The 19,493-nt window shown below is 37.8% G+C and overlaps 1 protein-coding gene across 6 annotated transcripts in view; it reads left to right on the forward strand.

The window, feature by feature from the left end:
- septin9a (septin 9a) overlaps positions 1–7,092 on the forward strand; it is a 103,382-nt gene extending 96,290 nt beyond the window's left edge. For all 6 annotated transcript variants that reach the window (XM_081366146.1, XM_081366149.1, XM_081366147.1 and 3 more), the window contains 4 exons: positions 1,508–1,603; positions 1,693–1,789; positions 3,010–3,061; positions 4,142–7,092. In XM_081366146.1, coding sequence (XP_081222272.1) covers positions 1,508–1,603; positions 1,693–1,789; positions 3,010–3,061; positions 4,142–4,274 — 378 coding nt within the window. In that variant the 3' untranslated portion in view covers positions 4,275–7,092. The remainder of the gene's footprint in view (positions 1–1,507; positions 1,604–1,692; positions 1,790–3,009; positions 3,062–4,141) is intronic.
- Positions 7,093–19,493: the final 12,401 nt, after the last annotated feature.

Below are 19,493 nucleotides of genomic sequence, written 5' to 3' on the forward strand. Positions count from 1 at the left end.
ATAAAGTGTTTGCTAAGTCTTTTTAGAATTAAAATGTCAGGATGGCCCTGTCCTAATATCATTATAAAGAAAACAAAATAAATTCTTGAAAAGAAAACCTTAAAGTGGTCTTATAATACTTTTTCGACTTTAGTTATTCTGTAATGTTGCTGTTTGATCATGAAAAAGATCTGCAAGGTTACAAAGCTCAAGTTCACTCCAAATGGAGATATTTTATTTAACAGAACTCACTTTCCAAAAACTACAACAAAAGGCTTGTTTGGACTACAACACGTATTTTCCGGATCTTATGAAGTCAAACTGTTTCTCATTTAAATAACCCCCACCCACAGAATACGCAAAAAAGGGGGACGAGGCCTGGCTGAGCTGCATTATAGAAGACAGTGTTGTCGCGATGTCAATGAGATGCTGTTTTGTCCACCCTGTTTCCAAAACTCATTTGTTTGACCTTCCTAAGGCTGACGAACTTAAGAGTGGTTAAAATGTATTTTAAACATTGTTCCTGAACATTATAACCCCAATGTTTATCTGCGAGCTGCACATTTTACGGAGAGCTGCTTCTAGAACTAAAGAGAGTACAATGCAGTCCTAATTTAAAAAAAAAAAACATACCACACTGAAACGTCCTGTGAAATCTGTGCTTGCAAAATCCGTGAATGAAATCCGTTCTGCACAGTCCTCTTGATTGTTAACATTCTTAAGTCTGAATCTGGCTTGAATTGGTTTGAAATTGATGCCATCCTTAATATTTACATCTGAGTAGAGCTCATGGTTATGATGGGACAATAACAGACAAAATACAATGCATCTTTGTGCAGTGAGCCCCAGTAGGATAATATGAATGCCACAAGTCGATTGAATTGATGTGTGAAAGAACTGGTAAAGGCTGTCATGTTGTTACTCTAGCTGTAGTTGGCAAACTGAGTCTTTTTCTTCCCTAGGAGATTTCCCAAATTGCAGTTGGCGTCTCTAAAGCTTCTACAGAAACACTGCTTCCCTGTGAAATCACTAATGCAGTTTATAAAACAAAACAAAAACAAGGACTGTCTTGGAAGTCCTAAACATTTTGATTATTCTGAAACAAAGCCACAGTGGACTAGTTTATGCAGTTTTAGAGCAGTGGATTGAAGCTGAGATGACACATGGTATGATGAAGTGTAGGTAAGAAACATCTGTTCTGGGGTTGTTAGTGGCGTTTCACATAGCAGTAAGGAAGCGTTCGCCAACCTCAACGGCTCCTTGTGCTTTTGCTGGCGTGCCTCTTACAGGAAGAACACATGCTGTTTGGAACACAGACATGGATCTTTCTCTGTTTTGGAGAAATCTCCTGAAAGATTCCAAAAACGTCTCTTAGTTCAACTTTCATGGAAAAAATTAGAATGTCACAATATTGACGTATTAAAGATTTTTCGATATTAGCAATGTTTCTAAAGACTACGTGGATTTTCTTTATCCTTTTTGTATATACTTTTCTCCTGAAGCACTTAACTGTTTTCATTTTGTGTAGATCAGGGAAGAGCTTCGAGCCAATGGGATTGACGTCTATCCACAGAAAGAGTTCGATGAGGATGCGGAGGACAGAACAATCAATGAGAAAATAAGAGTGAGTTTGCACTACACTTAGAAAAGCATCCATACTGTAATTCATTAAAAACATTGCGATATTATCTGGATCCTTCCTTTTTCCCTTAGGAGATGATTCCTTTTGCAGTAGTAGGAAGTGACCAGGAATACCAGGTCAATGGGAGAAGACTCTTAGGAAGGAAAACAAAATGGGGAACTATTGAAGGTATTGTGACTCTTTGGTCTCTAAACCTCTTTAGAGAAGAGAGAGAAAGAGAAAGTGATTAGCGGACTATGCAGACAGCAACGTTCCAATATCACATCAAGGGAGCTCATTAACCACAGACACACGGCAATGAGTCAAACATCAGAAAGCCTTATCTAATGAAGACCCACTCAGAAGACCATTATGAGTGCGTCATTTTGACTGTGAGTCAGCAAGCTGCTGGACTGTTAAAATGCCTTTATCACGAGTTCCTGCAGCTTATAATCATTCATTATTACTTCTGTATTCTTTGATGAATAGAAAGATCAGAAGAATAGCATTTATGTAGAATATAAATCTTTTGTATCATTGTAAATGTTATATATTATATTCATTATTATATTATATTATTGTCTTTTTCACGGACTGTGATGAAGCATTTACAGTTATCAACATTGCAAATCTATCAACAACAAAAAAATATTTGTATTATTATACACATTTATAACGCTATGCTTTGTTGTATTATCTTGGCAGTAAATGAGAAAAAATAATAATAATAAAATGAATGCTGCTGCGAGAGTTTTCCTAATACAATGGCTGAGGGACTGATGGCAAATTTGACATCTTGCTCTCTTCTAACTGCTGTAATCAATCCCTCTTTTGGAAACTTGTGGAAACGCTATCACAGTTTTTCTCTTTTGCTTTTAGAGCAAATACAAATATAAACATTATCGTCTCCCATTCATCGCTATAGAAGTTTGATGACTTCCACTTCTGAAAAATGTGAAAAGGGTCTATTGTTGATGTGCTTAGCTGCTCACAAAGTAAAACTCTTTAATTTTTGGTGAGCTGTTTTGAGAGTCAAATGACTCTGTAATTATCCTGTAATCTTTTTGAAGAGCTTGACTCCTCTTATTAAAGTCTCTTTGAAAACCTTTCATTTCCTGTACTGGATGTCTGCTCCATGGTGGCTTCCTCTATCTCATTGATGGAGTTTGACATAATCTATAATTCATAAACATTTTTTCACATTCAGGCATTTGTCAAGCTGTCATGGTAATTTTTCAGGAAGACTTCGGTTTCTTATCTCTGTCCACCGCTTTACCTAGTGAACAAGTTGTCTTTGCTTTTTATGTTGCTCCAATTGGCTAGAGAGGAAGAACTTTCAAATAGATCTAATAAGTGTTCTTTACCTTCTGTTTTTAACTCTATGTCTGTTGCGTTTTTGTTGTCTATAGTTGAGAATATTGCCCACTGTGAGTTTGCCTACCTGCGGGACCTCCTTATAAGGTCAGTGGATTAAGTCTATGCCTGTTTTTTAGCAAATAGTATTACAGTATACCCTTGTAGAACTGTGCTTAATTGTGTTAAATGTGCCCTTGTAGTGCACTTCAAATCTTAAAACATTTAAGTGTTATTAAAGAGAGTACACGTTCATGACTTTTTCTTAACATACTTAAGTACACTAAAAAAGTGCACCTTGTAATGTCAAATTACTTTTAAAAGTACATTTTAAATCATGTTTTAATATTTTGTCATGCTTCAAAGAAGCTGTTGACTAACATACTAAAGCACATATTACTTGATTATAATTTTAACTGTAGTGTGTTACCTAATATTTAGTTTAAAATATATTAACTTAAATGTAATAAATTGCTACTTGATCATTACACATGTATTGAAATACAAGTTGCAATAAAAATAACATTTAAGTATGTTTTAGTTTATCATACAATCCTTATCAGGACATTCAGCAGTGCTCTTTAAAACATATTTCAAAGACAATAGATGTAATTATGAAATTACATATAAAGATGAACTTAAGTGTTGCAAAAAAGGCACTCTAAAGTTCAGCTAATTGCATTTAATATAAATTTAAACCATAATACATTTTCATTCAATTGCAATTAACATGCAATTAAGTGTCCACAAACAATACATATAGTTTGTTCTAAAATGTATTATTTTAAAGCAGATTATTTCTCTAATAAGTACTCTTTTTAAAAGTATGCTAAAGTGTACTGCTTTTACACAATTGTACAGCTGCGATTATTTACTCTCTCATCTCGTTCCAAACCTGTATGACTTTCTTCTGTGGAAAACAAAATATCCATATCCATACAGTGAAAGTCCAAATGTTGTTTTGCACCCTTTGACTTCCGTTGGATGGTCAAAAAAATAAATACCGAGACATTTTTCAGAATATCTCATTTTGTGTTCCACAAATGAAAGTAGGCCATATGGGTTTGGACCTTTTTGAGGGTCATTAAATAATTGTAATTTTGATGTGGACTTTAATTGTGATAGTGCTAGTGGCGTGCTGGGCTTGTTTTCATCATCATAACTCTGTGATTGGCTCATGTTCTGCAGAACCCACATGCAGAACATTAAAGACATCACCAGCAGCATCCACTACGAGATGTACCGCGTCCGTCGGCTCAACGAGAATAACACTCAGGCAAACGGCCTCGGCGACCACCATCCGGCCTCCCACGAAATCTAGCGCCCCGAAATAAACAACCCCTATGCTCCTGTTCCTCACTCCTCTCCAATCCCCAACCCTCCATTCACCTTAGACTCCTTTCCGCCCCCTTCAGTCAGCCATGGACCTGAGGTGAAGAGGTCCATCAAGAGAAGCACATAATGACTTTACCTCCAAGCAACTCCAGCACAGTGCTCTTAAACCCTCAAGCCATCTGCACGGGCACTGGAGGGGCGAAGAGGTCAAAAATACAGCCGTTAAAGAGCATCTCTATATACTGCATGCGTTTGACTCACTCTGTTGATGCTTCAGGTCTGTGCGTGCTGAAGTTGATTACGAGGCAGTTTCTGATTGGTCAAGCTGTGCAAAAAGCTCTTCACATGCAGCATCACTCTTCCTTTTCGATATCGCCATGATTATTTTACAGGAAAATGCTCAGAACGCTCATTTTATGTGATTCGTCGAATGCTCTCTTAATATTTATGCTTAATTTTGAGCGAGACAGATAAGAGACAAGGCTAAGTCATCTTTTGAAGCCAGAGCTAAAGTGGCAGCACCTTTTAATTTCCATTCCACTTTATAAAACTACAGGATATCTGATGTCTGTACATACAAAGCAAATACTAGTTGCCTACAGCATTGTGGAGAACCTGGTGTGCCATTGTTTCTGCCAAATTTTTCATCAAATCTGTGCAAATAATTACAGGAATATTGACTCATTGGTCCCCCAGTACCATATAAAAACATAGCGATGAGTTGTGTTAGAAAGATTATCCAAATTGAATAGTATTTATGTGGATTAAATGAGATCGTCACATAATTTATACAGACGATCTTATTTATTGCAGAATGTGACCTGAACTGGACAGAGAATAGCAGTGTGTTCACTGTATTTTAATGAATCGTTTAATTGTGTGTATACTGTCCACCTGGTACACTGTTTTTATCAGGCCATATTCAGTGCCATTTATCTTAAACCTTCCAGAACGCCTCGTTCTCTTCCAGTCATGCTGAATATGTGGAAATCTTGTCAGTTTAGGTGTCTTGTTTTTGTCTTAGCCTTGAGGAAAGGGCCTACAGGAGAGGAAACTTTAAGTGCTAAGATGTCTGTGTGCCTTAAAGCTGCCTGCCACATCTGATGAGGAGCCACTTTTAACACTTTTAAAAGTTCTTCAGGCTTTGTTCTTGTCTGCAAACCCCCTTTATTAATGCTCGTCATTGGGAAAATATCTTTGTTTTGTACTGTGCTGTATATTCATAGTGATAAAAATTTTGTATTGGTATTCAGAGTAACACAAATAACTTTGATATCCTGTTATTTTAAGGAAATAAAGATTTAAATGGTAAATTATTAGTTTGACTCTTTTTATAAATGTAATTGCTCAAATGATGTGGTCCTGGGACAGATTTGTTGATTAATAATGAGTTCTGTTTTCCACTCCATGATATTATTTTGCATCTAGGTGCTAAATTAAGTTGTCTGTCAGATTAAATTGCCTGCTTTTATTAAAGCCATATCATTTTGACATTCATTTGACATTTGCTCTTCAACAAGTATATGAAAATTGCTTATTTCTAATGCCTCTCTCTATTACTTGCTTTTATTAACAAGGTTATTGTATATTCATTAAGTCAGATACATTATTTGGCTTTTAGCCCATTTTATTTATATCTGGATCAGTACTGATTATATGGTGTTTTAACAGGTTTTTTTTATTTTATTTCTAACTTGCTCTCATTTCCTCTGGATCCATTCTGCTTTTTTAGCATAGAGATGAACTAAAAATCTGATGCTTTTTTAACTTTACATGTACTGGAAGCCTTTACAGAATTGATACTCCAGATGCAACTAATTCATCTTTCTCAGCATGTACCATGCACAGCGTTTTAGGTCAATGCTTGGACTTAACAGCTTACTTGAATGAGGTATCTTACAGTAGAGCACAATCACACCTGTTCGTATCACACTTCTTGAAGTTTTGTTTTATTGCCTTGAAATGTAATTATTGAAATATTTATTATGTTTTGGCCTTTTTTAGGGTCATTTAGGTGCTTGGAGTTGATCTTAAACAAGCACCCAGGCATTTACAGCAATATACACTTGTAAATACCAAAGATGCATTTAAAATAATGTCCTTTTTTGCATCATCTTTATCATTGTGATGTGTTGCATATCTGTATTTATGTCCTTCCCCATCCATCTCAAAATGGAGATGCATTCTTGTCGCTGTTAAAATGGCACCCCATTTTCTCACCTTTACAGAAACAGATGGTGCCCTGCTTTGCTTGCACCTTATGTCTACACCTCTGCCTCTCAGCTCAAAGAACTCTGTTTCCCAGATTCCTTCTTTCCCGTATCTAACGGAATGAGACAGCGGGGCGTCTGTTCCCACTACGGTCTGTTTGCTCGCTCTCCCTCCCTCCTGCTCCTCCCTTTATTTGCGCTTTTGCATGTTTCTGTAATTAAATTAATTTGCCATTTGAATGAGCATAGTTTGTGTGTGGACGCCATCATCATGAAGATGAGAGAGCCCCTTGAGTGCACTTATTAGTGGGCAAAGCCCCCACTGTTACAGGGCACTAAACTCTAAAGGTGGCACATTTATTTTGCCCCTGAAGACTAATTCCTGATCTCTGCTTGATGCACGTGTTTGTATTTGCGGTCACTCTAATTATATGCTGTCTTGTCTCATCTGCGCTTATTTTTTGGGGAAAAATAAATCTGCTTAGCAACTAACAGTTGCCATTTGACCAGCTCCAGGAGTCGAAGACGTCAAATTCTGTACAATACAGATAAACTGAATTATTTTTATGTCATGGCCAAATAAAATGCTTTACTAATTTGTCTGATGACTCTAAAATCATTTTAAATGCTGTGCTATTATGGCTTGCCTCTTTAGGATCAAGTAAAGCCAAACCAGTTGAGAACCACTGGTTGTATAAACTTTCTCCATTCTTTGTCTATGTGTTTGTTTAATTAACTATAGCTACTGCGGGAAAAAGCATCAGCCCCGTACGTAGCTTTTCCTCACATTGCGGAAAGCAACATTTGTTTGGACCACATTAATAAATATCAACACTCAATTTGCGCTGTAAAACAAAATGCTTTGATATGTTTGCATGGTGTGAGTATTCATGTAAATACCAAATGTACAGAATATATAGAAGAGGTGTGGGTTATGTTGTCATCATCTAGAGTAGCTACTCGTCTCCATAACCTTTGTTCAACTCTCTTGCATTTTTTCCCACAATAATCAGCATATGCTCGAGCCGTCCTTGAGGTCTCCTCCGTAGTAATTAGCAGAAAGTCAACAGCTCTAGTTCTGACTCCACCTCTCTAATCTGCATATGTTAGCTGCTATAAGACTGTTAATTAAAACTGCCTATTTCCTTCTTTAAGGACCCCACTTTAATTAGACACATTACCTGCCGTTTTGTTTTATATCACTGCTCAGAGCGGCGGGCATGGTTGTGGCCACCTGCCGTCATGCTCCACCTTGCCCCTTGATTGTCTCTGCAGGCATCTGTGCGATTTGTTTCGAATTTGTTTTTCTCGTCCTTTCTACATGGCTTCATTTTCCTGTTGTTGTTTTGGCTCTACCTTACCGCCTCTCTTCGTGTCTCTCTCCCTGTGTTTCATGTGTCTGTTCCTTTCTGTCTGCTGGCTCAATGCCAGGCTCTCAGACATGCAAGAGAGGGGTGGATGCAGCCATATGCAGATCATACTGACCTTGATTAGGAGGCAGCAGCAAATTCAATTAAACTCGGTGTGTGTGTGTGTGTGTGTGTGTGTGTGTGTGTGTGTGTGTGTGTGTGTGTGTGTGTGTGTGTGTGTGTGTGTGTGTGTGTGTGTGTGTGTGTGTGGTGCAGTGCTTGGTGCTTGGTGGGGGGGAGTTCTGTCAAGTCAAGTGTGTGTTTTTTTTTTTTTGGACATTTAAATTTTTACAGAAACAGATTACAGTTTTTGTTGTTGTTCCAGTAATGCTTTTGGTTTTGACATTCTTTCTTACATGCATTATTATTATTTACAACTTTAACAGTTTATTTATTTAAATCTTTTTCCTTTTCATTTAAGTTATTTATTGTAACATATTATTTCTCTTTTTTTTCTGAAAATAAGCAAAACTTTGTGATATCGGGTGTCAGATTTTGAAATCGTGCTGTGTATTTCTATTGCATGCATGTTATTATTTTACATTATAAATGTGTTTTTTCTTAAAACTGTTATTTTTTCATTTTGTTTATTACTATTTATTATTTTTAACAAGAAATTTTTTGTAACATCAGGTGTCCGGATTTGAAATCAATGAAGTGTGGTGCATTCCTTTTGCATGCTGCAACGCATTCTCATCCTTGGGCGTCATAATACTGACGCTTTAGACATTTCGTCGACATCGAACGCACATGGCACCCTTTAGCGTCAATATGAGACGCACAGAGCTTTGTTCGGATATGGGTAGGTTTAAGTCAAGTCTAGTGTAGGGTTAGGGTTAGACCGCTAGGAGGCGCCTTCTGGCCCATTTCTATCTGCGTCTCATATTGACGCTAAAGGGTGCCATGTGCGTTCGATGTCGACGAAATGTCAAGAGCGTCAATATATGACGCCCTAGGATGAGATCACAATTTTGAGAAATGCAGAGAGAGAGAGAGAGATAAAGGGAGAGCAAGAGAGGATCCTCCCTCATTTCCTTTTGATGTGATGGCTTTTCCTGAAGCTAATGGCTGAGAGTAATTGCGCAAATCAGTTTCCAGTGTTCTTAAAATTGAGTGAGACAATGGTGTGGTTTTGTGTTGTGCTAGTATACTAATTGTCCAAATGAGTTTGTGTGCTTTCATTAGTGTGTATGTGTTGTTGGAAAAGTAGGCACAAAGGGGTGGCATTAATTTATGCAGTTACGGCCCAGTTCAATACTGTACGTGTACAAGGTACCAACCTGACAGCATCTTTCTTCATCCTCCTTAGCTGTTGTTTCAACTATGACATTTCATTCTTGTAGGACTGCTCAGGGGTCTGGGTCTTTGTTGGGTCTAAGACTGAAACGTCAATAGAAAGGAAAAAAGACTAAATAGGTGGCTGAGTGCATGCGACACATTGAAGGTTTTGTTAGGCTGTTGGTGTCTGATTCACTCTCTTCATGGCAGGGTCTCTGGGGTTACACACCTCGGTCATATTAAGAGTCTCAGTCTCAGGCTGTCTGATGATGATGATTTGTGGTTGTGTGTGCGGTCCCTAACGATGGGTATCGCTCTTTAATAAAACGCACATGGGCTCTGCTCCAAAAACCAGTGAGCTGTCTAAGGAAGCAACATAGTTGCTCTCAACGTGAAGGCTGTTCATAAAGGTAGACTACTAAATAATAATAAAAAAATAAAAAAAACTTTTATGCTTTCACCATTTCTTATATCCCTCCCTGTTCTAGGTTGTACTATTCAGAATGATGTTTGAAAAACATTGGATTGCTAGTGCTTCTTGTTTTATTGCCTCTTTAAGATGAATCTCTTGTTGTATTCCTTATTCGTACATCACTTTGGCTAAAAGCATCTACTAAATGAGTAAATGTGAAATGTAAATTATGCAGCCTTAACATAGTTTTTGCACAATCTGTCTTCACAAAGACAATTCCAGATTGAACTGTGTTGAGCAGAGTAAAAAGTCTAAGATGGCATGTAAATAAAGACCTACTTAAATTCCATTTTATACTTAGTATTGATTTATTTTATTTTATTATTGTTCAGTGTAATTAAAAAATAATAGTTTACCCAATATTTGTGTAAAGTAAGTCTTAGCTTACTTTGAGTTCTACCTGAGTGTTCAAATTTAAGTTTCCTAATCTATGTATTCACAATTAAATCAAAACTCCCAGTGCTTGATATTTTACAGCAGCAGCTTCAAAAACAAGTTTGAGCCTATGACTAATTTGTTCTACAACACATGAAAGTCTTTTGAGTTAATGTAAACCACACACTTAAATTTGCTTTAATTCGAAAAGCTGCATTTTAAAAACACTTAGGAAATTCACAAGGGATCTTCTAATTAGACTTTTGCGTTGGTCTAAAGATGAAAGTTATGTTGCATTATGAAATTTGTCTGTACGTTACAGCAACACCCAAACCCATTGACAATAGTGCAGACTGAATTTATAATTTCTCAAGAGCAATAACTCAAGTTCTAAGTTGTCACAATCACAGGCCACATAAGAATAGGCAATGGTCAAATTATTTTGAACATCCCTGTCTTAGCTAAGGCATACTTTTGCAACTGACTGCATTCCACAATTTCATTTTCAGCTTTGTCCTCTAGATGGCTCTCTGATCTCCATCTATGGGCAAGACCCTCTGTAGATCAGTGTGATGTAGTGAGCAGTTCCTTTTTTTTTTTTTTTTGCACCCTGGTGTAAATGGCACTGGAAACACAGCAGATCTATTTGCACTCAAGTAGTCTGGTGTATTTAAAAAAACAACAACAATACACTAAAATGCAAGTTTGATGTCAGATAGTAGTGCATGTGCTTTGATATTTTGTGCATCTGTCTGTCTCTCTGCATACATATATGTAGCCTTTAGTATTTATATATGAATGTTTGTAGCCTATAAAATATGTAGGCCTATATATTGTATAAATATATATATTAGCGGTGTAACGGTACACAAAACAGACGGTTCGGTAATTACCATGGTTTTGAAGTCAAAATTCGATACGGGTTCAGTAAAGCAGGGGGGAGAAAACTAAACATAAAATTGCTTTTTGTATTATGTAGCCTAACAGTGGTTTACTGAACAAATTGTGTCTCTGTCCTTAAGTAAATTCAATTATAACTATGTTTCTTAAGGATAAAACAATTATCTCTGCTAATGCTGTAAACTAGGGATCCCACTTGCACCTTATAAAGGTTAACAACAGAGCCCAAACTATTAGCCTAAATTCAATTGCTATTTATTGAGCGATTACACGAGATGATACGTTTCAGTAAGTTGTACTGTATCTTTCAACATACCTTCAGATGTTCATTCATGTTTATTCTGTAACTATAGGCTGTAACGAGGAAGAGATGATCGCGTTCACTCGCGCTCGAACTGAGGCGCCTGTGAGATCTTTCACGCCACATTAAAGAGCGTCAAAACGCCATTTTCTTTTTGAATTTCGTTTTGAAATGGACATAATTTGAAAGATGACACGTTGCTTCTTATTGAAAGTAACAACGCAGAGCTTATTTCGATTAATAGTGGTTAGGCTAAGGCTACTATAGTAACCTATTTGTCATGTAGCCTAGGCCTACTGCTTTCGTCTTATCCTGTCTTTGCCCGTTGTCGTAATGTGTCGAGTTGTTGTTCATCTTAGGTTGTATTTACCTAATTTTAAGACCTGTCACGGACCAGATGATTTTTATTATGTCCTGAATCATGATACGTGTGTGTGTCAACCAAACATATTTTTTTGAGTTTTTAACAGGGCTCTCTCAGACCCCAAAAAAACTTCGAGATGATGCAATTAAATGTTGTCAGTGTTTTGTCTGAAAATCAATTTGGTATCACGGGAGAATATTTCCATCTTGCATCAGTAGAGTCAGTGGCCTGTTTCCTTCTCGGGCAGGATGTTGTTGTGCTGTGCTGTGTATGTGCCTGATGTTGCTCCATTGGAGTTAATTATCTGCATTAATGAGAGCAGCTCACTCATTTATCATCGTCTCGTTCACTCTACAAGCGCCTGACTATAGCTGCACTGCCCCCTATCAGTAGATTTGTGTGTGTGTGTGTGTGTGTGTGTGTGTGTGTGTGTGTGTGTGTGTGTGTGTGTGTGTGTGTGTGTGTGTGTGACACCATGCTATTTGCAGTCTCCTGAACTGTTTTGATTTCCATGTGAGTCTACATTCAGCATTCGTATTCAGAATAAATTTACATGTAAAATAAACATTTGTTCATGCACACTTTAATGCAGTGAGTCACATGCACCACAGGTTTTATTTACTTTGAGTGTTATTTTCATCTCATCCAAGGTGAGATGAAGGCCTCTTTGACTCTTCGTTGAATCACTGTCCTCATATATCATCTTCTGTCTGGCCTGTTGGTGGCTTTATAACTTTACATTTAAGAAGCAACTGGCCAATCCTTGCTTTGCAAGTGCCACTCAACATCAGGATCCATAAAACCAGTTATTCGTTTTACCAGTTTATTCCATCTGGACAGCAAGTGGACATTTGGAACGTTATAACACAATCAGGGCACCTCTTTAACCTCCACACCTTTTCTGTGTCTCTTTCTATCCCTCCTGCTTTTCTTCATTTTGCACCGTCCATGTAAAATATGGAGGGTTTGGAGAGATTGTTTGATGTATTCAATCAGTTGCACTCGATGTGGGACAGATGATGCATGACCGCAGGATGGCTGGAGAATGAGTTTCGGATGAATAAAAAGAAGAGGGGGTGACTGAGAAGATGATGAGTGGTCTTATGGCTGTAAAGAAGGGGCTGAAGGGGCTTCCATCAGGTAAATTGCCCTTTACTAGCATATTGCAGGAGCCATGCAGTCTCTATTTCATTCGACCGGGGAGTCACGTCTGCGGCCATTAAAGTGCTGATGTGGGACATTGGATGGACAAGTCGGAGCCAAGGCTAATAGTATAATCAGGTACTAAGGAATTCATTTTCTCCTTGGCTGCACTCTGCGAGCAGGGATGCAAAGGGGAGTCGAGAGATCTGCGGGTTAACCTGTGTCCCGTTAGCCCACAGTAACACCCAGACCCAGCGTTAATCTACAACCTCTATAACTCCCTCTGACTCAGCAAAAGGTCATAGGTCAACTGCGAAGCATTCATTTAATGCTCATACCACTTAAAGAGATGATGAAGCTTTCTTTACTGTATATAGCACCATAAGATGTGTATTATTTGATGTAACAAAAGATGAATGCCTTCCTGTTCCTGTTTATACACTGACAACACTGTTTGTTCTTTGTGTGAATGACCCACACAGATGCTGAATGTGTCATGCATAATGTGATATTTTATATCTGGGTGAGTGACACAAAAACTTGTCAAACTTTGGCTTTCTACGGAGCCCCGCACATGATATGCTGGGAAAAAATATGTGTATTGTGGCCACTTTAACAACAACTTTAATATTGTACGTCAGCACTATTTGCTAATTTGTTCCCTCGTATTAAGTAGATCGAGAGCACGATATAATAATTTGTTCCTTCGTTTTACTAAATCATGGCCACGTTGTTGTAACTAATTCCCTTGTTTTAGTTCAATCAAAGCGAGGGAACAAATTGGTACAGACGTGGACACGATTTACTAAAACGAGGGTAGGAGTTATTATATTGTGCGTGTGATTTAAACGAGGGAACGATTTAGAAAGTCTTGTGTACGAATTGTTAATTCTTGGCCACAATGTACATATTATTCCTGCATGTCATATTCACCCCCTAAAAGCGTAAATAAATAAATTGAGAAAAAACATTTGCCAAATACAATAAATAATGCCAAAAAATGTCTTTCTTTCTTTCTTTTATAGTGAAAAATGACCAGGGCTGCTTTCCCAAAAGCATACAGGCCTAAGAGGATTGTTGATCTCTGCGATCAACTTAGCTCACGATGCTTATTGGAAACGCAGCCTGGACATGTTTCCTGAGATCTTCTCATTGGTTAATGAATAGCTTATTGTTTTTGGGTGCTGTAGGTGTTATGCCGTGGTGCGACCCGAAAGTCTGATCCTAAACCAGCTGGTTTTGCAGCACAGTGCCCCTCCACTCGCATCTCTGCTGACAACCTTCTCCCTCCCCCTCCAGCCTTATCTTCCTCTCCTGTTTACCACTGGCTCACTAATGGAAAAAATTTGCAGCAATATGCAAAAAAGCCGCTAAGGCAAATGCAGGTTGCCCAGGCAACAAAGAGGTTATATTCCTGGGCGCTGATGGAAATCACTGTAGTGCGCCTAGCTCTCGCATCCTGCCGAAAATTAGATAGAGGAACGAATACAAAGAAAGAGACGTGCAAGCGTGAGTTGGAAGGGTCCCAGGGGCCAGTTCGACTTCAAGCCATGTTTAGTTTTCATCAGCGGCCTTGGCAGACATGCCGGCTTTCAATCCTTTATGTATTTGTGTGGAATTACAGGAAGAAATCAGTGTCTCACAGCAACAAATATAACTGTGAGCCATGAAGTCATTGTGTTATATTGCGTCTTGTAACATTTACATGTAGCTACTTAATTTTGGCAGTTTTAATATTCATTTTTGGACCTCTGCTCTAACAGTGTGAGGTGATTTTTGTGGGTTTAACCTGCTCTGCTTTGAATGTGATGATAAACAGCCTAGTCTCCATGTGTAATCTTGTTTCGTTAACTGGCAGTAAATGGAATGTGCCGTCAGGCATCTGCAGAGACACAGTATTGTCATGGAAGGTAGTGGAAGAGAGATCAATTAAAATAGATATGCTTGAAATTCATGTGTATTTTTTGCAACGTCAGATCTGAAAGCTGCATTTTCCTGGAATAGAATAATAGGAAATAAATACTATCACCTTGAGCTGTTAAATGTCAGGTCTAGTGTAAAAAATATCTCCACAATAATATCAGTGTATCTTATTAGTTGCACCTATTCGGATCAATTACACTGAAGACAACCGCTGAAAAGCAGTTCAAGGCAAAACGCCAAGTGAAAGATTATATTTAGAATATTTTTTTCCCTCAACCCTCAATTTTTTTAATGTGAGCCGTTAACTTTCATCACCTCATATTTGGTTATATTAACATTTTCATACAATTTGATGTGTTTAATTTTGTACATATTCTTTGTCCATATTAATATGCTCTCATGGTATTAGAGAGTAATATCGGTGAGAACAGCACTTTAACCAATGTAACCCTGCTCATTTTTTTTTTTTATATTATTATTAACTTCCAATATTTGACTTTCTTTTTTCTTACAGCTCAATCAAATCCTTAAATACAATTTCAGATTGGCTCTGAACAGCCCAGCTCTTTTTCTCAGCTGGAGTTTTCCTGCAGGAAAAGGGGAAATTGCTGAATTGCTAGCTTCAATCTGCTTGCCTCTTGATATTAAACAATAAAGGGAAACACCATTGCCTGCAGAAGTGCAGTGTTTATTAAAGGTGAACGAGGGATTATGGACCTCTGAACTGCGAATATGTTGCTTTATTTCTCTCCTTACTGTTTTATCATCATGATTATAGTGTACTGTTTTTATGTTGGATTTCTCTTCTAACATGTTAAGGCAGTGGTGACATTTCCTCTTGATGAAACAACATGGAGACGCAGTCATGCTTAATTTGCTGACTGAAATCTATTCATCAAAATCTCTGTTGGCCACAGGAAAGTTATAGACTGTGAGACATGGTAAACAAAAAATAAGGCAGAAAATATGAATTGTGAGAGGGGAGGAGGACTCTAACAGGTTATCGTCTGTGGGAGGTTTACAGCTACTTCCACTCCTTTGACATTTCTAATGTATTTCGTATTCCTTTTTTCCCCTCTCAGTTTGTCATTCCCACAGTACTATTTTTAGATGCTGGCAATGCACTAAATAAATTTGAATTGTGCCAAATGGTTGTCTGTATACAAATGTTGTCAGATACAAAAAGAAAAAAATGATCTTTTATTATTGATTATCTAACCACTCTCCTTTATCTTCATTGTCCTCTTTCTGATCTTGTTGTTCCCTTTTGTCAGTCTCTTTCCTGTTTGCCTCATGATGACTCTATTGTGAACATGATAGCAGTGATGATGCTTGACCAAGCACATCAATCTAACACAGGGCTGTAATTGTGTTTATTTTTCTTGAGTAGCCTAATCTTTCCATTCTGACATATGCTTTTTTCACACATAATGTACTGTTAGTTCATGCTCATGTTAATGTTTATTACAGTAGAGCCCATATATAACGTTTGGGGTCTTCATTTTGAAACAGGTAAAAAGTGAACAGTTGGATCAACTTAAAAAAATTACGTGAAAAATGTGATAATTTAAGTTGAGAAAACTTAAGTTCTTTAGGTGTTACCAATTGAAGTAATTTTTTTAAGTTGATCCAACTGTTCACTTTTTACAGTGTATCTTATGCTCACCAAGGCTGCATTTAATTTATTTGATCAAAAACACATTAAAACAGTTATATTATGGGTTCGATTTTTTGGGTACAATGTTGATATGATGTGGATGAAGCACCACACGCAATTAAAATGTTCAGTTCAAATGTTCTGATTCCTTTGTAGAAATGCTTCAGTCTGGCTGTTTATTTATTCTGTGAGCAAAAGTGCCTGATAAAAAGGGTGCATCCATGTTAAAGTAAATAGTATTTTGCTGGTCATGTGATGTTGGCTGCCATGAGGCGACCTTCTCCATATAGAGTAAAACAGCTTTTATTTGGCTAATGATAAGACTGAGGTCTTCATGTGAGAAATGTTTAATTGCGGTGGAAAGTACTGAACCGTTAAATCAGGATATGGATCTTTTAACTGCAGTTGATGTCTCTGTTAAGCTCAGTGCAAACTTCCTGACACTGTCTCTTGGTAACCAACATCTGTAAAAAAATCTCTAAAAGCACCCCAATGAAGGAGGTCAAATCATTCAGGATATGAAATAATCGTATTCTCCTTAAAATTAAAACTTTAACTCCATTATTTAAGCCATTATTTGCCCTAAATGAGCTGTGAAGTGGACTCAGATAGGGGCAGACATTTTAATCAGATTTTGACTTGGCTATACTGAGACTGGTACACCGTGAATCATAGTGTCAGATAAGATTATTATCTTGAGGTATGATATGATCTCTGTCTTTATCTGATAGGCCTCATCAGTGTCAGGTGCGGAAATGTAAATGAAGGAGGGATGATGAATGGATAAGTATAAAATCTTCGCTCTGTCCTTTGACTATACTCTGACAGCCAGAGCTGCTCTGTCCTGTGCCACAGCCACTCCATTAGAGGAAATGAAAGCCCGTAGCTGGACTGAGCCACAATTACAGGCACAATTACTTCCTCTACAAATCGCCCCAGATCCCTATGCCTGATTATCAAATTAGAGCTATTAATAAGCTTCCCGCTGTGTGTGCGTGTGCTGTAGAGAGTGCTTTCTCTGCTCCGAATATACGTTAGCGTACATCCTTTCCATCCATCCAGACGAGCAGTCGGATAAACTGAAACGTGATTAAGCAAAAGCTTGAATTCTGGCTTTATGTTTGTATGTTTTTAATACAATTTTATCACGAAATTCAAGCAAAACAATTTTTTGGTGCTTATCAAATGGTATAGCAGTCAGAAAAAGTGATATTTTTGCCTTTTCTTTCTTATTTTTATGAAATCATGGGGTGTTATAAACATACTAAATGTGCCTTTCCTTAACTAAAACAGAAATTGTATATGAATGTACTTCAGAGTAAATGGAAACAGACTTGGCAGAGAAGGGTGGGACCAAAAATGCTGAATTAAATCTGATATTAGGCAATGTGCTGGCTCGATTCAGGCCTCAAAGCAGGGAGAACTATATCTCTAAATCAGAGTCTGTATATTGAAAGTGTCACCTAATTGAAAGTGATTTAGGGCCCTGCATTGGCTGGCAGTGCATATATAAATTCACCCCTGACAGCCACTCGAAAGCCTACCGTATCAACATTACGAGGCATTTGCATGGCAGAGCCTTGGAGATTATGCACCATGCAAATGATGTAGCTCACTGGATGAGGTGATTTCAGTTCTCCCCGCACCCGTCCTCGTCCTCACACCCCAGGGGATAGGAGCTCCGCCTTTGTTCGCATATTCATTTTTCTCCCCTTGTTTTGCATGTCCCTGGTTTTATACGCTCGCCTGCTTGGGCATCTAAAGGCATCAGCGCTCACAGGCTCCTGGGACACAGAAAGCCATTTTTCATTTAAGACGCGTGGCAGCCCAGCACTCCGCCCAACCCCCATTCTACCTTTTAATAATGCCCTCTTGGATATTTCAGGGTTTTTTTTTTTTCTTTCTTCATATCTGAGTGGTATTGTAGAAGATGGCATAACAATAGATGAATAGATCAACCATTGGATAACTCGATAAAATAGTATACCCTTATCTTGCGCTATAACCAAACATTTTTACAGCTTGAAAGCTATAATGAAAATGAAGCATTTTCTGATATTTTCTGCTTTACATACAGTGTCCCAAAATGTGATTGGATACTTTTGGATACTTACAGTAAAAATCACATGTGTGAATTTCATGGCATTAGATGCGAAATGTCAAACAATATGGCATCTGTAACCAACCTTGACACTTAACTCGATGAATAAAGTCAGTTCTCCTTAAGTTCACACAGATCTTTAGCAAACCACAACTTTATAAAATTAACTATCAACATGTTTCACTTACATTTGAAGCGTTTATACCCTAGATAAACCTCTGTAGAGAAGCGTTCTGGCGATCTACAATGGAGGATTATTTATGGGGCGATAGCAGACGGACATGTGGCACACCTGAATACAGCTGTAAAAGGGGAACGTCGATTATGTGGGGAAAAAGAGGATTTGGAGCATTTGTTTTTAAAGTGTGAGAGATTAAAAGGTATTTTTAAATTGCTTGGGTGCTGGTTTAGGAAATTTGATGAGAATTTCTCGGATAAGGTGTTCATTGGAGGAATCAAATATACATTTTCAAAAAGGAAAAAAATGTGTTTATTAAATTACCTGATTGGAACGGCTAAACTGGTAGAGTGGAAAACACGGAAAAATAAAGATTTACAATTGGCAACTATAGATCCTGAAGAAATGTGTAAGCGGCTTATATAGCAGGGAGGCTTAAGATTGAATTTGCATATTATAGGTTGACATAATTTATTGGGTTTTTGTGATGTATGGTGTTAATAAAGTGTTATGTATGTTACATGAGGATCAGTTTGTTTTAAATTTTTTAAAAGTTTTTAAAGGAGGTTTTATAATAATAAGAATACAAATGTATTTATAGTAGTGGCTATATTGTTTATAATTCTCTCTCTCTCTCTCTCTCTCTCTCTCTCTCTCTCTCTCTCTCTCTCTCTCTCTCTCTCTCTCTCTCCCTCTCTCCCTCTCTCTCCCCAATGCTGTATCAGCTTTTATGGCCTTATGTGTTATTAACTTTGGCTCTGGGCTCAAAGAGTGACCGTTTCCTCGCCTGCCTCGTGAGATGGCTCCTGACACCTGTGTGTTTGACTACAAGTGGCAGCGCTTCATTCACGGTGCATTAGTCTGCTGCTAATCTATCTACTGCTGAAACAAGTG

This window comes from Scardinius erythrophthalmus (genome assembly GCF_964197995.2).
Source record: "Scardinius erythrophthalmus genome assembly, chromosome: 1".
Lineage (NCBI taxonomy): Eukaryota > Metazoa > Chordata > Actinopteri > Cypriniformes > Leuciscidae > Scardinius > Scardinius erythrophthalmus.